The sequence below is a fragment of the Ambystoma mexicanum genome, chromosome 6q (genome assembly GCF_040938575.1).
Source record: "Ambystoma mexicanum isolate Mex_15411 chromosome 6q, UKY_AmexF1_1, whole genome shotgun sequence".
Lineage (NCBI taxonomy): Eukaryota > Metazoa > Chordata > Amphibia > Caudata > Ambystomatidae > Ambystoma > Ambystoma mexicanum.
In genome coordinates, this window is record NC_090937.1 from 967,581,546 (window position 1) to 967,599,133 (window position 17,588).

At 43.6% G+C, this 17,588-nt stretch overlaps 1 protein-coding gene across 1 annotated transcript in view; it reads right to left on the bottom strand.

The window, feature by feature from the left end:
- DCTD (dCMP deaminase) overlaps positions 1 to 17,588 on the bottom strand; it is a 306,663-nt gene that overhangs the window by 163,279 nt on the left and 125,796 nt on the right. The window contains exon 4 of the mRNA XM_069631471.1: positions 8,351 to 8,467. Within this exon, the coding sequence (XP_069487572.1) occupies positions 8,351 to 8,467 (117 nt within the window). The remainder of the gene's footprint in view (positions 1 to 8,350; positions 8,468 to 17,588) is intronic.

Consider the following 17,588-nt stretch of genomic DNA (forward strand, 5'->3'; position numbering starts at 1 on the left):
AACTCACCGCTTTCAAACACCTACTTGTCTCATCATTTGGCTAAAGCATATCTCACTGAAGAAGACCTATGGTAGTCGCGTCTGATAGGAGGTGAAAGGACTTCCTGGGCATCACCGCGGTAACATTTTTAGATATATTCTGATTGTTAGAGCAAAGATTTCTGAGGTTAGGTTTTATTCCTATGTACCTTTGTAGGTAAATGGGCATAGAGCCCTCAATACATTTAAAAGTAATAACTATATATCCGAAGTACGTCGCGCATTGCACTGGTTGCCTGTGGATGCGCGAATCACTTTCAAACTCATGGTTATTACTTTTAAATGTCTTGAGGGCCCGATGCCCATTTACCTACAAAGGTACATAGGAATAAAACCTAACCTCAGAAATCTTCGCTCTAACAATCAGAATCTGCTTCTCCAGCCCAAATTCAAAAGCAAAAAAGCACAATGTGGTGCCTTTGCCCTTGCAGCACCGGCTATCTGGAACACTTTACGAGTTCAGCTGAGAAACTCTGCAGCTCTGAGCAACTTCAAGAAGGACTTAAAAACCTTCCTTTTCAAATAGTTTAGGACTCCCAGTCCCTCTTCTCGGATCTTGATGCTCTCGGGCTCTCCAAGTCTTTATTTGTCTTGTCTGCGCCCTCACACCTATGGGTTTATGGTTGCGCAATATAAATGTAATAAAGTAAAATAAAAGATCACATTTTCGCCAGTTTAGGCCAAATGCCACCAGAACAAACCGCTTAATGGAGCAAGGCGAACAACAGACTAAAGTAAAAATTGCTCTGCTGAAATCTGAAACTATTACGATTCTCATGCTTTTTTTTTCTTCTCGAGTTGAAAGCTTGTAAAAATCGCTTTGGCGATTACACACTCGTAAATATAAAAAAGAAAAAATTAGGTTGTATGGTTTGTTTTTATAGTGTTTGTGAAGACATCTTCCACTGGATTATGTTGACTCCACGCATGTCCTGAAGAAGGTCAGACTAACTCGAAGCTAAATCAGAAACCCTATACCAACCAAAACACGTGTAGACTGTGTTAATAAGCTGTATTTGTGCCATTTAACAAATATACACACTGTTACGCTCACCTGGTCTCTGCGGAGGCCTTGGGGCACGGTTGCAGCCATCCCGGGGGAGAGGTCGCTCAGGTCAGACTTCGCCCTCTGCGCTTATGTGGTGACTGGTGGTATTAGGTGATGCTGCTCGGGACTGCTCCTGTTGATTAGTTTTGGCGAGCACTCCGACCTGCTGCTTCTGGCAGGGACGCTTGTATGATCTGGACAGAGTTCCTTCACTGGTCCCTTGCACGTGGCAGTCCAGTCCTGCTTGCCTTTGTCTTTCCTCGTCTGTTTTGTTGTATTGTAAAGTTTGTTGTCTTGTATTGCGGTCCGTTCCTCTTTTGTTTGCTCTTTTGCCTTCTTCCCTTGCAGGTGATGTTGCCGGCCCGGCAGAAGCTGCAGAGCTCGAGGCGGCAGCCGGAGGGAACGAGGAACAAAGCTGGTCTTTCTTCTTCTTCACAGGGTCTGAGTTTGTCGATGCAGAGCGCAGTGCTGCGGCGTCGGGATCAAGATCATTGGATGTCAGGAGATGAGTCTGCAGATGAATGGATGAAGCACCGGTTTCCAGGAGGCTAGTATGCAGGAGAACGCCTGGTAAAGGTAAGTAAACTGGTTGAAGCAGCGGTGAGCGTCACGTTGCACGTGAGTGCACAGTAACGTGAAGCACCGGCCTGAAGGATGGAGCAGCTTATATAGCTGAGCTTCTGAAGCCATGCCCACCAGGTTCAGCCTGCCTGCCACACCCGATGAGTCAGCACATGAGGATGCATCAGCTCCTGGAAAGTTCTTGTTAAATAAAAGCACTCCTGCACTGAAATAAAGTAAACGCACTCCTGCACTGAAATAAAGTGTTCCTGCTCACATCTCTATATGAGCCTGGCACCAAAGGAACCAGGACTGAGTCCAGCCAGGGCCCCTGTGTTTATGGGTCCCAAAGGTTCATAATTGAGTCAAGTGACCCATTGCCCCCATCAGTAGATGGTGTGGTTTTTGTGTTCTGGGGCCTGTGGCCATGACACACACTTGACCTTTGGAAGAGTGTGAAGAATGGACTATTTTGTTGAAAGGGTTTTATGGAACTGACAACCCATGCTAGCGTAGAATTGGTTTTGGATGTGCGATGAGAAAGTATGTGTATGTATTGTGGAATGACATTTTGTGATATCAAACTTTGGATTACTTATGGGATTTTTAAAATAGAATAGTGTCTGTATTTGGTTTTATAAGAAATTTGAGCCTTGATTGTAAAAAGTGTGCAAGAAGAAACTTTCCAACCTCATAGCTGCATATGTGTTTATTGCCGATTGCTTACCTGGAGGACCTTCATTATTACAGGTACCCTTATGACATGATATCTATGATATGATAGGTTTTTTATAACGCTCTTCATACCCAGGGGTTTCTAACCGCAGACCAGGGGATCGAACCTATGTTGCTCCGTGCCGTCTTGCTTCCCAGGCGGGCACGTTGCCGCTGAGATATGCTCCCAAGACTCCTATATTATATACGGAGAAACATAATATACATTGCTTTTGTCAACCCACACGTTTTGTTTTCCTGACATTTTTCTGTGAGCAGTGATATTTTTTCCACTTTTGCTTTTTAAAGCCGTTTATTTGCACACACATGTGCAAGCCTTTTTTGTTTTCAATGTTTAAAAATCCTGTTTTCCACGTGACAGGGATCTTTGATTCCTCCTTTTGTAAATTAAAATGCTGCTTGTCATTTGGTAGGGATGCGTCGGCCCCTTTCCACATGGCTCTTTAACTTTACTTGAAAAAATAAAAACGAACGCCAGGCCAACCACCCACCCACTCGCTTCAATTTTTCCAAACCTTCTATTCTTGAGGTGGAAAAAGTTATTCTTTCACTCAAACCCTCCAACTGCCAGGGTGACCTCTGTCCAGCCCAACTTATCAAGGATGCAGCTAGGGATATAGCCCCCTTCATATCAAAGCTTATCAATGCCTCATTCACGACTGGCACCATTCACAGCAACCTCAAAGAATCATGAGGTTCCCACTGCTAAAAAAAAGCCTAGACCCTTCGATATCAACCAACTACAGGCTATCACGACAGTACCCTCTGTTAACATTTTTACACAAGGTTGCATACCTACAAATTCACAAATACCTGGAATTACACCACCTTTTAGGAGCTCGCCAATCTGGTTTCCGTCCCCAACACGGAACATAAACCACCCTCATCGAACTGAAGGCCCAAGTCAACGAGCTAAGGGACAAAGGGAAATCAGCGCTCCTGCTCCTCCTCGACCTCTCGGCTGATTTTGATCTTGTTGATCATAAGGTTTTATGCAGCCATCTAGACTCGGCCGCACATTTCTCTAAAGAGGCCATAGCCTGGATTGAGTCATTCTTAAGTGACGGGGCCATGAGGGTCTTCTCCCCTTCAGCAGCCGCAGACCCCATCCCGATCACCTGCTGAGTGCCGCAGGGCTCTTGTGTCTCTCCCACCTTGTAGAACAGATTTACTAAGCCCCTTTTCGATGATCTGGACCATCTTGGTATCGCCTACACTAACTAGGCAGATGATACTCCGATTCTCATGTTAAGGATTTGGTCTTGGTGAATAGAGTTTACCTCATCATCCAGACATGGATGGCAACGCACGGTCTATGCCTGAATGATGACTAAACCGAGAACATCATCCTGGGCACCCCAACTAATCTAAAAAAACTAGGCCATGAATATACTTCCTTCATAATTGATGGCAACCTTATCAAAGTCGTCACTGAGGTAAAGACCTTAGGCTTTTAGCTTGACTCCACTCTCACCTTCACTAAACAAGGCAAAACCATGGCCTCTGCCACCGCTTACACTTGTAAACTTATCAGAACCGGAAAACCATTTCTCTCCAATAATAGCTGCATCATCCTGGCCAGAGCCCTCATCCTGTCCAAGCTTGATACTCCAACGCCCTCTACATTGGCGCCAACAAATATATCATTAGAAGAATCCAAACTCTCCAAAATAACGCCCTCAGAGCAGCCCTTGGCGTAGCCAGGAGAGAACATATTTCTGAGTTCAGTCGCCAGAATAATTAGCTTTCTACTATTGACAAAATCCAGCTAAAAACTGTCTCGCTTACAAATAAAACACTAAATAATGCTGCTCCTAGTTCTCTCTCTGAGAGATTCCACAGAAGGACCTCTTCTAGACCCTCTAGACTAATTAATACCAACTGATTCACTATTCCCAGGTTTAAACTATCAAAGGTCGGGGGCAGCAGCTTTCCTGTCAAAGCAGCCCAGCTGTGGAACTCCCTGCCACCTTCACTCAAAGCTGATCAATCATACCAGAACTTTAGACATAGCTACATCAACTGGCTCAAGACAACTGACCATTAGGTCTGCTGCCATACCCACTGCTCCTACGTTTTAGGCATTGCGCTTTTGCCTGTGTTCCTATCTATTTGTGGGTTGACATGTACTTGCTACCTGTGCCTGGCCTGTTCTTATTTGCTATGTGTAATTTACTCCTGTAACCTAAGCTGTGAACCTTCTTGTAACTCCTGTGCCCTGTTACCACCCGGTCTGATGCGCAATACAAATAATAAACAAAACAGGCAATTTTTGTTTGGGTTTAAAATCTTGCTATTCATGTGAAAGGGACTTCTGTTTGGGGCCTTTAAATGCACCCCTCAGCACATAGTGAAGCAAACTAGAAAGTACAAATCTATCACATTTTAGCTGAAGATTGGGTGATAAGATTTTCAAACTTTTTGTGTCGTGCACAACTGTAAGATTAGGGCAGTTGTCTTCCAAATCTGAACAATTGAAGCAACCCGTTTTCTTGATATTCTGTGAAACAAAACGTTGCCCATTCTTTTACAACATGAAATTTGGTAGAAGTGTTCAAATTTGTTCAGAACAGTAACTTGCCACACATGTTCACATTTTCCTAAGTAAATTGTCATGTACCCTCAACTATAGTGCCGCTACTGCAGTCATTTATATTTCCGTTTCCTGTAGAGTCATGTAAGCTCTGCAACTCTGTATATCATATTTTGTGTGTGCATGTTTAATGAACTGAACGTTTTAAGGACCATTAAGAAAAATACTGTTTGTGGCACAGTTCTGGAACACAAAATGATGTGGTCTCCATCAAAATGTGGCAAGCAGCCCTGGAGATTCAGGATACTGAGAACCAGAAAGGGCTTGGTGAGCACAGGGCCACCTGAACAGTGCCTTAGAGCAGATGGATGGATATGTTCATTTTTTGATCTTGCTTACTATCTTGCTTACTCCCCACTTACTCCAATTTCCAGCCCTGACTTCAGTAGTTTTCAGCAAATACTATACAAATCAGGTAATACACACTTGTATGGGCCCGACAGAGGTTCTTTTATTAAAAGTGCTTCTGGTTTCCTCTGTATTGATCTCATGGGATGGAAAAATATGAATTCACTAAATTAACCCATCCATTTGGGCTATTAGGTGGTCATAGGAGCGGGTCTCTACAGTTGGAGATCCTCGAATAAAGGTCTACGAGTACCCACCACTAATCTTAATAAAGCAGGGTTACAAAATGTCAAAGTGAAAAGGATCAATGTATTTGTTTTACTCAACAAAAATTATTCAGAATGTGAACATGAAATATAAATCACATTTCATAATAATCATTACAATGTCATAAAATCAACAATCATGGATGTTTTGCAAGTGGTTGTAGCAATTAGTCATAACTAATCAGTGTAAAGGGAATTTGTTTCCGTGGGACGGAACGGTATATCTAAGTGTACAGTTCTAAATGAAATAGGCATGGAAAAGAAATAAGCACAAATTTGTGATGTTTCATCTTATTTCTGAAACGAAAGCTTAATGGAACAAAATGTGGACCTAGAGTCCCTAGGTCTTTAATTAGACAGTTTGTCCTGGAATTTTGTGCAAAAATACATGGGAGCGGGAAGTGGAAAAAGACGACAAAATAGTTGACATTGTTCCTGTGTGTCAACTTTTGTTCAATTCAAGTACATTTATCTGCCCTGTGTATGGGCTGTGTTCTATAATCAGCTTCTGTCAGGGCCTTTGTTAGCACTGAGAGGATTAGGGTCGTACTTAAGTATTGTATCAGGGGCTTCATTTCTTTTAAACTTTCAAAGTCAACTTGGAAAGATCTGATTTTAAGAGATCTCGGTGAGGGAACAAATCGTGATCAAATTGTTCCCTGTGGACGTTTTAGCGGTCTCTGGCTGCTTGAATGCCGCCTTCATCAGGGCTTTGTGTCGGGGACCCTACCGGTGCTCAATCCGAATTCTTGAGTCTGAACAGCCGTATGGAGTGACACAGAGCTGTGATGGTGACGTTGCAGAATTGTTCAATCAAAACTACCTGGTGATGGCAGTGGAACAGCTTATCGCTGTGGTAACTATTAAGGTATGGGGGGCCTCTGGGAATCCTACCTTGGATCCTATATATGGTCTTGCAAGTGTTCGCAAAACACCATGTAGTTTCTTACTCCATTTTACAGGAGGCAGTCCATTAGTTAGTGTGCGTACTCCTCGAAGACAGTGCTGACAGCGATCAGGGGGAAGACGAAACCAACACGCAACCCTGGCATGCCACTGTTAATCCAGTACGTCTACGACTTGTTGATGGTGTCACCATCATATGTAGCCTTTTGTAGTCTGTGCTTCTTACTTATTGATGAACACGAGGACACACAAATAGAGTTCTCAGGTCACAGGAGTGTAGACTAGCCGCCGTCAGTCATCTGCAGTAAATTATGCCATAATCATGGATTCCTCGTTGGTGCAACGTTTCCATCATATATCATGAGCTGGGGAGAGGAAGAGGAGGGCGGGCTGTAGCCCCCCAGGAACACACCCACCACACAGAGCATACCTTGCAGGGGAAATCCTCCAGTTCATCTGGGGTTCGACTGTGCCACACACGAGAGAGGACAGACATTGCAGAGTTTCATGGCCCGTCCGACCTTTGTGGCAGAGGCGGGAGAGTGCAGGTCACAGATGCTAGTCATGTTAGAAATGAAGACGGCATCCCACAGGAGGGAGATACCTAGCGGTTGGGGGGGGGGGGGTGCCTTAGACATCGCACTGGAGTTCAGGGTTTCTACCTGAAGACGACCATAGGTGTACTTTAGACAGACCTTTGTTCACCCCTTTGCAAATAGAAAGTTGGGAAGTTAAGGAAGCGCGAGGTAAAACGCCACCAACACTGACTTTTTCCCAGTGAAAAAAAGAAACGGGCGGTTCATGGCATTTTTAGGAACATGGATAAAAATCTAGAAATATTTTCCAGGTTACACATTCACATGTGTGTAAAAAATGTTATACGGCGCAGAAATAGAATTAATTGCCACTAACCAATGCAGAATATGTTGGAACAGAGAAATTATTTCTTGCATCAATGCCAAAGTTACATTGACAGCTTATGAGCCAGAAACGAACACACCCCAATTAAAAACAAGCATTGGCAAAGTCAACCATTTTTTGTTTTTGTACAGGAACGAGATAGGCACTTGCCAGATGTCGTCATAATAGTACTTCCTATCCGGCCATAAAATAGAAACAGATGGAAATTGTGCGAGTACCTTGGCATATGTCAATGCCTGGCACAAGGCTGACACCTATAAAAACGCCAAACTGTTCAATTTACGAACGCTGGTGTTCAATAGGACTCAGTGCAAGGATTAGATGCAAGGAGACAAGATTGCTTATAAATACCTCTGGCAGGCCCAACACATCACAGTTTGACGTTACTTGTTACTGCATGATCGAGCTAGCTCAAAGATATGCCAGGAGGGTGTGTTTTGGGAGAAGAGGCCCAAGTCGTGGTTCCGAATGGCCATAGGGGTTAGTACTGCCATGGGCATACAATTGGTGATTAAATAACAAAACTATGCCCACAGGGTAAATGTCCGTCACATCCCCTCTCCTGCAAATCCGTGGACCAATGCAATCATTCTGGTTTATTGGTGGTTTAATAGCCAAACCTAGCATACTAAGAAATGCAAACTATAACATTTATGCTTTGAAAACCTGCTATTTAAATTATCAAAAACGAGTGCCACCTTTCAAAGAGGACTATGAAGATGAAGTAGACCTAAATCCAACACCTTAATTCCAGAATCATCATATAGGATTTTAACAACAAGCTAAAGTTACTCTTAGTTGAGAAGCTAATTAATTTGACTGTGTCACGTTTACTTTGTTCAATCAAAATTTTAACCAACAATTCCAATGCTACTGAGCTGTAGTGAGCAGTAGGCAGTATTCGGGCAGCTAGAAGCTGGCACAGTTGCTTACCTGCTTGGATGACTAGTTTTGCACATTCATTACACGGGAACAAGGCAACATACATGGTGCAGCCTTTAACATCCGCTGAGTTTTTGTTCAAAATGGCATTCAGTTCAGCATGGCAAACTGTGGGTCAATGAAGAAAATGAACGGTGAAAAGAATGTGTAGAGTACATTTTACTTAACGGCAACAAGAACAGCGAAATTAAATTGTTAGAATAGATGATACACTTTGTTCCTAAATTGCTAACACTTCCTCAAAGAAGTAAGAGCATATCAGCTCGCCTCCAAGAACTGTCTAGAGAAAGGGCCGGGGTCCAAACAGTAGAACTAGCTCATTTAACATTATACATACAAGTATCTAGCTGCAGCACAGTGAAGGCAGTCGTGGAAAATTCGCCTTTCTTGCCAAACTAAAACTTCAATATAGTAACAAGCACCCGTTCTTGGGACTCCACCGGTTGGTAACTGCCCGGGGTTGCAAGTTAATGCTGGGCCCGGTGCCATTACCACCCTGTGAATCTGCTACATTTGTGTAAATTACAGGTCACAGGGAGAGTGTTCATTCCTACAAGATATATTTCCACACACCGGGTTTCCGTATTGGAAACCCGTGGTGCTAATAGCAATAATACCAGAACCTGCTGGCTCAGATTAGGTGGCAACGGAGCCAGGGCCTGTACCTTGGGCCCTTTGCCGTTACCATCTGATCCAGTTTGTCAGATCGGATATTATTGCTTAATTAGCACCCTTGGCGGGTGCATCAACCAGTCAGGTTGCTCAAGCCCAGGTTCAGCGCAACACAAGCAGTGGATGCAACCGGCCGCCGCCTTCCCCCTTACCGCTCTCCCTGTCAAAAAGGCATCCCCTCACCCAATATGTGCGCAAAGGAACTGGAAGTCTTGGCTCTGGTGTGGAACCCTTCTTCCATTTCCATGGCAGCCATCTGTGGACTCTGTTCACAGTGAGGTGTGGTGCAGCATCACCACAACAGCTAGTGGGAGCACACGGGATCAGGAGTGGTGGGAAATGGGCACAGTGAAGTGGAGAGCAGGGGTGGGAGGAGATGGGGTGGGAGGGGGGGTGATGGCGGCCTGTTGCCTTCACTGCTTGTGTTTCTCAGAACCCAGACTTGGATCATTCAATTCAGCCCAGGTTTTGAGCAACCAGATTGGTTGATGCACCCGCCAATGGCGCTAATTAAACAACAACATCCAATCCGGTGGCAACGGCCCCGAGCACAAGTTACAGCGTGTTTACCATCCAATCTAGCGTGCCGAGTCTGGTATTATTGCAATTAGCTCCCTGGGTTTCCAATCCGCAAACTGAAGGTGCTGACTGCAATGTATTTGATTAACAAGACACCTCATGCAAAGTACTTATCCAAGATGGCAACCTTGGAGTTCGAGGGCTGGGTGCCACCAAACGAATAAAGATGACTGGGGTAACAGGAAAAGAAGGTCACAGTAACCAGAGGGAAGGGTGCAGTGGTGGGGACATGGGTGTGTGTGGGGGGTAGCCTTTGGGCTGCTTGGAAGGTAGGCTTGGATCGTGGGATTCAGAACATGATCCAAGCAACCCCATTGGATGGCTCCCCCACAGCGGGTGCTAATTTGGCTTATGCAAGTTCCTGAAAATTGTGCTGTTGTATCGACCTAGTATCTGAAAAAACATCTCATAGGGGTACCCTGCCAAACCTCCCGAGTGGCTTAAAGCTTGCTCACTTCGCTTGCTTACACTATAGGAGGGAAAACATTTAAGCCACATCACTTTAAAAAAAATCACTAGCTGTCACTCTTTTCTTATCCTCTTAAATGTTCACTGACAGTGAGGTCTGCATAAGGGGAATTTGAAGCCAAAGCATCCGAGTTGATCACCTCTATGTTAGAGCAACACCAGGCTTTTTCAGAGCAACTGTATTTTATGAAACGGACAATACTTCACAGATCACTGCATTTGTAATAGAAATGTGTCAAGTTTTAATTCCGACTGAGCAATTGTGTGATGCTCCAGTCTTTACACTTTTTTAAAGAAACAAAGCTGAGTTAAGCTGCAAAATTGATGTAAACTTCTGTGCAGCTCGTAGAAAACCATGTGCATAATATAAACACTGATATTTATCTATACATATTTATTTGTGCATATAAATATGTATACTTACAGACACATATATATATATATATATTAGAATAAGACATTTGAACCAAGCCACAAATGCCACAGGCTATGCAAATTCTTACATGCTTTATCTGGAGACCGAACACGTCTTGAGATCTGAGAGATGGAGTCAACACCTTTTGCTATATACAAGACATATAGATGTCGCCTTTGGAATATGGAGAGGTCAGACGGGTGAGTTGAAACATTTCAATGAGATGATGGATAATATGCATCCACGCATCAAGTTTACCTCGAGTTATAGTCTTACAAATGTCAATTTTCTTGATGTTCAAGTATAGTGTGAGGATAATATGCTTAAAACAAGGCTTTTCACCAAAGCAAATGATCGCAACAGTCTTTGCTTGCGACAAGCTTTCAACCTCAAAAGGACATTCAATAGTGTACCATTAGGTTAATTCACGAGGTAACAACGGAACATCTCCTTGACGGAAGAATACAAGATACAAGTGAATAAGCTGAAACAAAAATGTATCTAGAGGAAATATGATCCAGGTTTGGTGGAAGCAGTGGCGGCAAGGCGGAGCAAATACCACGAGATGATCTATTAAAGTCGAAACTATGTCACAACTTATTCAGCACAAATTCAAGCAGATTGTGAAGAGAAACTGGGCAATTACGAAGCTAGACGATACCTTAGGGAAGTTAGTCCCAACTCCGCCAATCTTCGCGTACAAGAAAAGTAGGTCATAAAAGAATACACTAGCATAAGCGGAGTTGAAGCGGGGTCTGACTAAAATTAAACACACAGGAACACAGCCTTGCCATGATTGCCAAAATTGTAGTAACATATTGAGGGAGAATTTTATCTTGGACACCTGCACTCTGGCAAAAAAATCTTCATATGGCATACGAGTACTTGGGACTCCTCCAATGTCGTCTATGGCTTGAAATGCCCCTGCAGCTTGTATTATGTCGGGATAACATCACGGAAAGCCATGACACGTTGGACGGAGCACAAGTCTAATAGCATGCTGAGGAACCACAAATCATCAGTAGCAGTACATTTTATTGAGGCAAAACACAACATTGCCCAACTTCAGTTTGTGATTTTGGAGTGAGTGTCTAACAAAAAGGACGGGGGCCATGCTTTATACTTGTTACAAAGAGCGATAGCCTCAATTGAACACCGAGTGGGACTTGACTTTTTTTTGTAGAGAATTGTGTTTTGATAACCTTGACTTTTGGTATGGGACCAGGATCAGTATATGGCACGAGTGATCTCACAGAGCAAATTCTCTACCATAATGTGACCAGACTTTGCACCGGCAGAGTAGTGGTCTGTGGATCGACGAGAAGGGAATTAATGCTGAGGAATAAGAACACGGCATTCGTAGTGACTTAACATAGTATAAAACCATGGGGAGTGTTCTGTTTTGGAGACAGTTACTAAGGCACTCTAACATGTAGAAATAATCAACAGAATGCATTTAGTGTAAAATAGGAGTGTGGGGAGATGTACCAGACTGGGAATGATGTGTTTAGAGGTAAATAACCATTGGAGTCTTCAGAGACTCGTGAAGATCGAGAATGTGAGTTGGCATTTTGTCTCAGAGGTAAAGTAAAGCGGATAGCAGTACCAAGAATGTAATTGCAGATAAATATATATTGTTTTAGTGAGTCAGGTGAAGTCATTGTGTAAAGTGTTCCAAGAAAAAGTCTGTGCAAGAAGGAAGATGAGGAAATTAGAAATGCTCTTTGTACTATGCCCGCAATGTTTTAGTAATGTTAAGATGGGCACCGCGTGTTTCAGGAAACGGTCCAACCTTGTGTTGGCGGTTTCCATGACTGCAGTAAATACATGGGATGGACACGTGGCAACTACCGGTTTCGGTAGTCTGCTGCCACGCTTTTGAGGAAGCCCGTAGTCCACACGTAAGTGTTATAGAAACGCGAGTGTTCTCGCATTGAGCTACAAACGTATCAATGCATTATGGAGCAAACAAACGGGATGGTTTGTCCCCTTTAGGCTCGCCTGCATGTGTCGATACAGTACAAGTAGGGAAACAATGAATTCCGCAGTAAGACAAAGGGTGCCTAATATTAAGGTGAGCAATTACGTTCTGAGCATTGTTAAAATTAGCCGGTTAGGAAACATGTAGTTGTGAAATCTTACTTGGATAAGTAAACCCCAAAACAGACCTGAAATTCATAATGATATAGAGACAACCAACATACGCACTCAACCTTCGTGGCCACCTTCACAGAAGCAATCACATCCCTAGCCACCGAACACAATCATCTGATCAGCCTTGGAGACTTCCGTATCTGGTTCGACGAAGAAACTACAACCACACAGAAATCGCTAACCAGTCAATTAGCAGCAATGAATCTACAACAACTGGTCAAAAGAGAAACCCACTCGGCTGGGCACACACTTGATGCAATTTTCGCCAAAAAAAAACTATCACCACAGCACCCCAATCCAAATAATCTGGAGCGACCACCTCATCATTCCCTTCATAATCACAATAACCACCCCTACAAACAAATGACAAGACAAACAATCAGCCTGAAAGGGAATTGGAGAACCATAAAAAACTCCAACCTAATTGAACTCCTGGAAGTCAGCAAACCACAAGCAATAATCATGGAAGAAGCCCACCTAGACAAAAAAGTAGCCCTGCTCCACACCTGGATCACATCAACGATCGTCAAAACCACCAAAGAAGAACCTTTTACCCCTTCACGTAAAAGAGCAATGGCAAAATGGTTCACACTGCTACTGAGCGACATGAAAAAAAGAAACCGAAGACTAGATCTACAATAGAGGACAACAAATGACGTGAAAAATAAACGTAAACATATCCGCACCTACAAAAAGCAAAAAGGAAATACTACGACAACCGAATCTTTACAGCTCCAAACACCCAAAAAGAACTCTTCAAAATCATAAAAGAAATTAAAAAATCCAACAGGCTGCAACAACACGCCAACACCGTTGAGGAAACTGTGCAATGGCCTAGCAGACTACTTCAAAAACAAAATCATCACAATCCAGCAAGCCATACAAAACATACCATGTGATCGGATGACGGATCCCGCAGACCCTCATGAGGAACCCCTGAACAAACTACGAAACTTCCCAGAAATATCAGTGGAGACTCGGCAAACTGGTAAATCAAAGCAACAAAATGGGCTCTCCTGAGGACCCCTGCACGCCGGACATATACAAATCTATCCTCACCCAAGGAACCCCCATGGAATACCACAGAAGTCTCCTCAATCTCTCAGTATCAACAGGGAAAGTGCCACAATCATTCAAATCAGCCTACATCAGACCGCTACTGAAAGACAGCTGGAAATGTAGAAGACCTTTCCAACTACAGACCCATCTCCAACATCCCATACACAGCTAAACTGCTTGAAACTTACATATACAAAACAACCCAAGAATTCATGGAAAAAACACTGCCTAATGGACCAGGCACAAGTTGGTTTCAGGCCAATGAGAGGCACGGAATCAGCTCTCCTCTCAATATGGGATGACCTAAAAACAAACGCAGACAACAGTACGGCCTTGATACTTCTAGACCTCTTGGTGGTATTTGACACAGTTAATCACGACATCCTCATCACAAGACTAGAAGGACTGGGAATAACAGGCAACACACTATGGATCAAATCCTTCTTAACAAACATAACAGAAACTGTATGGATGAAACCCTTCAAATCGAATAAAAGCGAATCCACATGAGGCTTACCACAAGAATCATCCTTCTCACCACTTTTATTCAACATCTACCTCTCTCTGCTGATCAAAATCATCGAAGGACATGGCCTCACCTACTACAACTAAGCCAACGATACACAAATAGCATTCAAAATACTAGACCCTCAAAAAGAAAACACAACACTTGAAAACTGCCTTCGTGATATATTCAACTGGATGAATTTTAATTACCTCAAACTCATCCCGGGCAGAACAGAAATAATGATCATCACAAAAAACGTAGAAGACAACCACTAGATCCCCTGGCCAAGGGAACTTGGTACAACCTCATCCCCATCATCGACCATAAAAAACCTAGGAGTCCTGATGGACAACAAACTCACCCTAGAGTCACAAGTGAACGCTATACTCAAGAAATGCTTCTTTTTACTGCGTGCAGCAAAAAGGATCCTACCGTTTCTATCATTTGCCAACAAAAAACACTAACCATCATCACTCTTGTCATATCCAGAGTCGATTACGCCAACATCCTATACCTGGGTATGCCAGAACGACGCCTAAAAAAACTACAACGCATACAAAATGCGGCAGCCAGATTGCTCCTCAAAATACCCCAAAGAGAGCACATCACTCCGGCGCTAAAAGTGCTACACTGGCTACCAATAAAACAACAAATCAATGTGCATCACGCACAGAGCAATCCAGAACCAAGGCGCAGAATACGTCTGTAGCGAAAACCTTACAACAAGAGAAAACTCGGGAGGATCCTCTTTCTCTCACGTTGCATACAAAATGTGGAATAGCCTAGCAAAGAATATATGCAACACAAGGAACCACCTACTATTCAGGAAACTGCTAAAATCTTGGCTCTTCACGGAATAATTCATATGAACGCTCACATAGGCACATACACACCAGAAACAATGGCGAAAAAAAGAAAAGAAAAACAGACCATGGACAAGTGACCAACCACAGACAGAAGCCAGTGAAGACAACCTATGATGTATCACACCACAAATTAACAGCCAGCCATAAGAGGATGACACTAATGACCAAATACACAACCAAACCATGACAATCTGGCCCAAACCCAGCAGACCACCGTCGACATAGACAACGGAAATCTAGGGGCTGGCCAAACCACAGCTCCTACACCAGAAGGAGACGACTGGACACAGCCAGCCTCCAACCCAAGATCCAGACGATACAACCAGCGACGCGACGCACAGTGACACCTAAACCTAATGTATAGATGACCAAGAGTCCTAACCAGCCACTAAGAATACCCACAGGTACACCACCTAAATTAAAACAAGATTGGTAAGAACCAGGGCATACAACCTACTAACCCATCCTCAAACCTCTGCCTACTTAACTTACCCAGGAAAGCACACTACCATCTCTCGCCCAGCAAACCACACAGACTTCACCACACCAACAACACACAACATATAAACTACATCAACAGCACACAAGGTCTGGCTCCGATTCAACACCTACACCAAAGCTCAGCGCACAGTGAAAAACAAACTGAATACGCCAACAGCAGACCACTCTTCTACCTCTCACCCGACTAACCTAACCCCCCCACCCTCTTGTTACAGATCCGCCTGAGCGCCTGGAGATCAACTCTGTTGGTGACAGTGCGCTAGATAAATGCCTTTAACATTAACATAAGTAATAAATCAACTATCGATTTAGTTTTGTCTACATAGATGAATATGCAGTTATAGTAATACAGACTGGAGGTTAGTGTACGAGTGATCTGCTGTTTTGTATATACAGCGATATGAATGCACCTGGAGTGATATGAAAACTTGTTTTTGCATTATAGGCAATGATGTCCATTGAGAATGGTTTTGAAAGCAACATTATAGCCCTTGAAGGATGTGACAAAATCCGAAACGCGTTAGCAAGAATACAGTCAGGGTGTATAGGCTACACGTATTCAAAAATAATGTTTGTTAAAGGGTTACAAATACGTGTATGTTTGAACAAGAATTTGAGGTAAGAACTGGCATGCAAAAGATACCAGTTATATTCTGATCATAATTGAAGTTGACCTTAATTATATATTGATTTAGTTTCCATTTATAAATGCTGTATTAACTTTTTTTTTAACACCAAACACAAATAGTCAGTAGGGGTTATCCCCATTGGGAGTGCACCAGGACTGGCTATTGGCAACAACCGGTTTTGTGGTAACAGGCTACCCAGTAGCCATCACTGGACCCTCCCCTTCAGGTCAGAGCAACATGAGCAAAGCATTGTGGGTATGCACACTAGCACAAATGTAAGCCTTTAGCTCCAGAAATTGTAGGTCTTGCAGGGCAATGAAATCTTATACATTGCTTCTTCAACCCAAGACAGTTTTCACTGCGCCATGCAACTGCATAGGGTTTCACCCTTTTTATGGTTGGAGCTTTGCTTTCTAAAGCCCCTCACCTGTGTAAGAGGCAATGATTGGTGCAGAGAGTCAGGCAATGCAGCTAATGGAAAAAGGATGGAGCCACAGAGCCACCAACTCCACAGTTAAAAATGAGACAGAAGGAGAGGCAGGGTTTGGGTGAGGTCACGTGAGTAGGTGGAGGACAGACAGAAGAGCAAAGTGTTGGAGACTTGGTGGTAGAGCTTAGTAGTGATGTGACATTTGTGAGAGAAACAAATTGTGTGTAGGGTAGGAAGAGGGGCTGTATAGAGGGTGGGAGGAAAAAAAAAATCAGAGGGAGTGTTAGGAAAGAGTGAGCACAGTAGAGGATGGTCTAGGAGTGGGGTCTGAGGGGAAGGGTGCAGGAGAGAAGCGGGGAGGGTTGAATTTGTATTTTATTTATTTGTAACGTGCACCATTAGGCCCGGGGGCATCAGGGCGCAAGACTAGAAGTTATTTACATAATTGAAGTTATTTACATACATAGTCACATATACGTATTTATAGCAGTAGTTGAGGTGGTGAGATATAAAGGCAGACATGTAAAATGAGCAAGGAATCCTTGCACAGGGATCAGAACGTAACAGAGTAGATTATGGTCATAGTCTTACAGTTCGGCTAGTAGAATATGCCCTAAAATTAACAAGGAGTCAGAGGCAGACGCAGGCGACTGTGAACTGAGTTGAGGGAGCAATAGCAGAATGTCTCAGTTCTGAGCCAGGAGCCATGATTTCATTTTCAGCTTGAAAGTGTTAAGAGTCCTCGGATCGGACAGTAGCAGGGAGGGCGTTCCATAGCTTAGAAGCTAGGACAGGGAAGCTCACGCCCCCAGCTTTTTGAAGTTTGAACCTAGGGAATCGATAGGCAGTGAGTCTGGGCGGATCTTTGAGGTCGGGTGGAGGGAGAGTCGGTTGCAGAGGTAGGCGGGTGCCTTGTTGGCCAGGCATTTGGGAGTAAGGGCAAGTGTT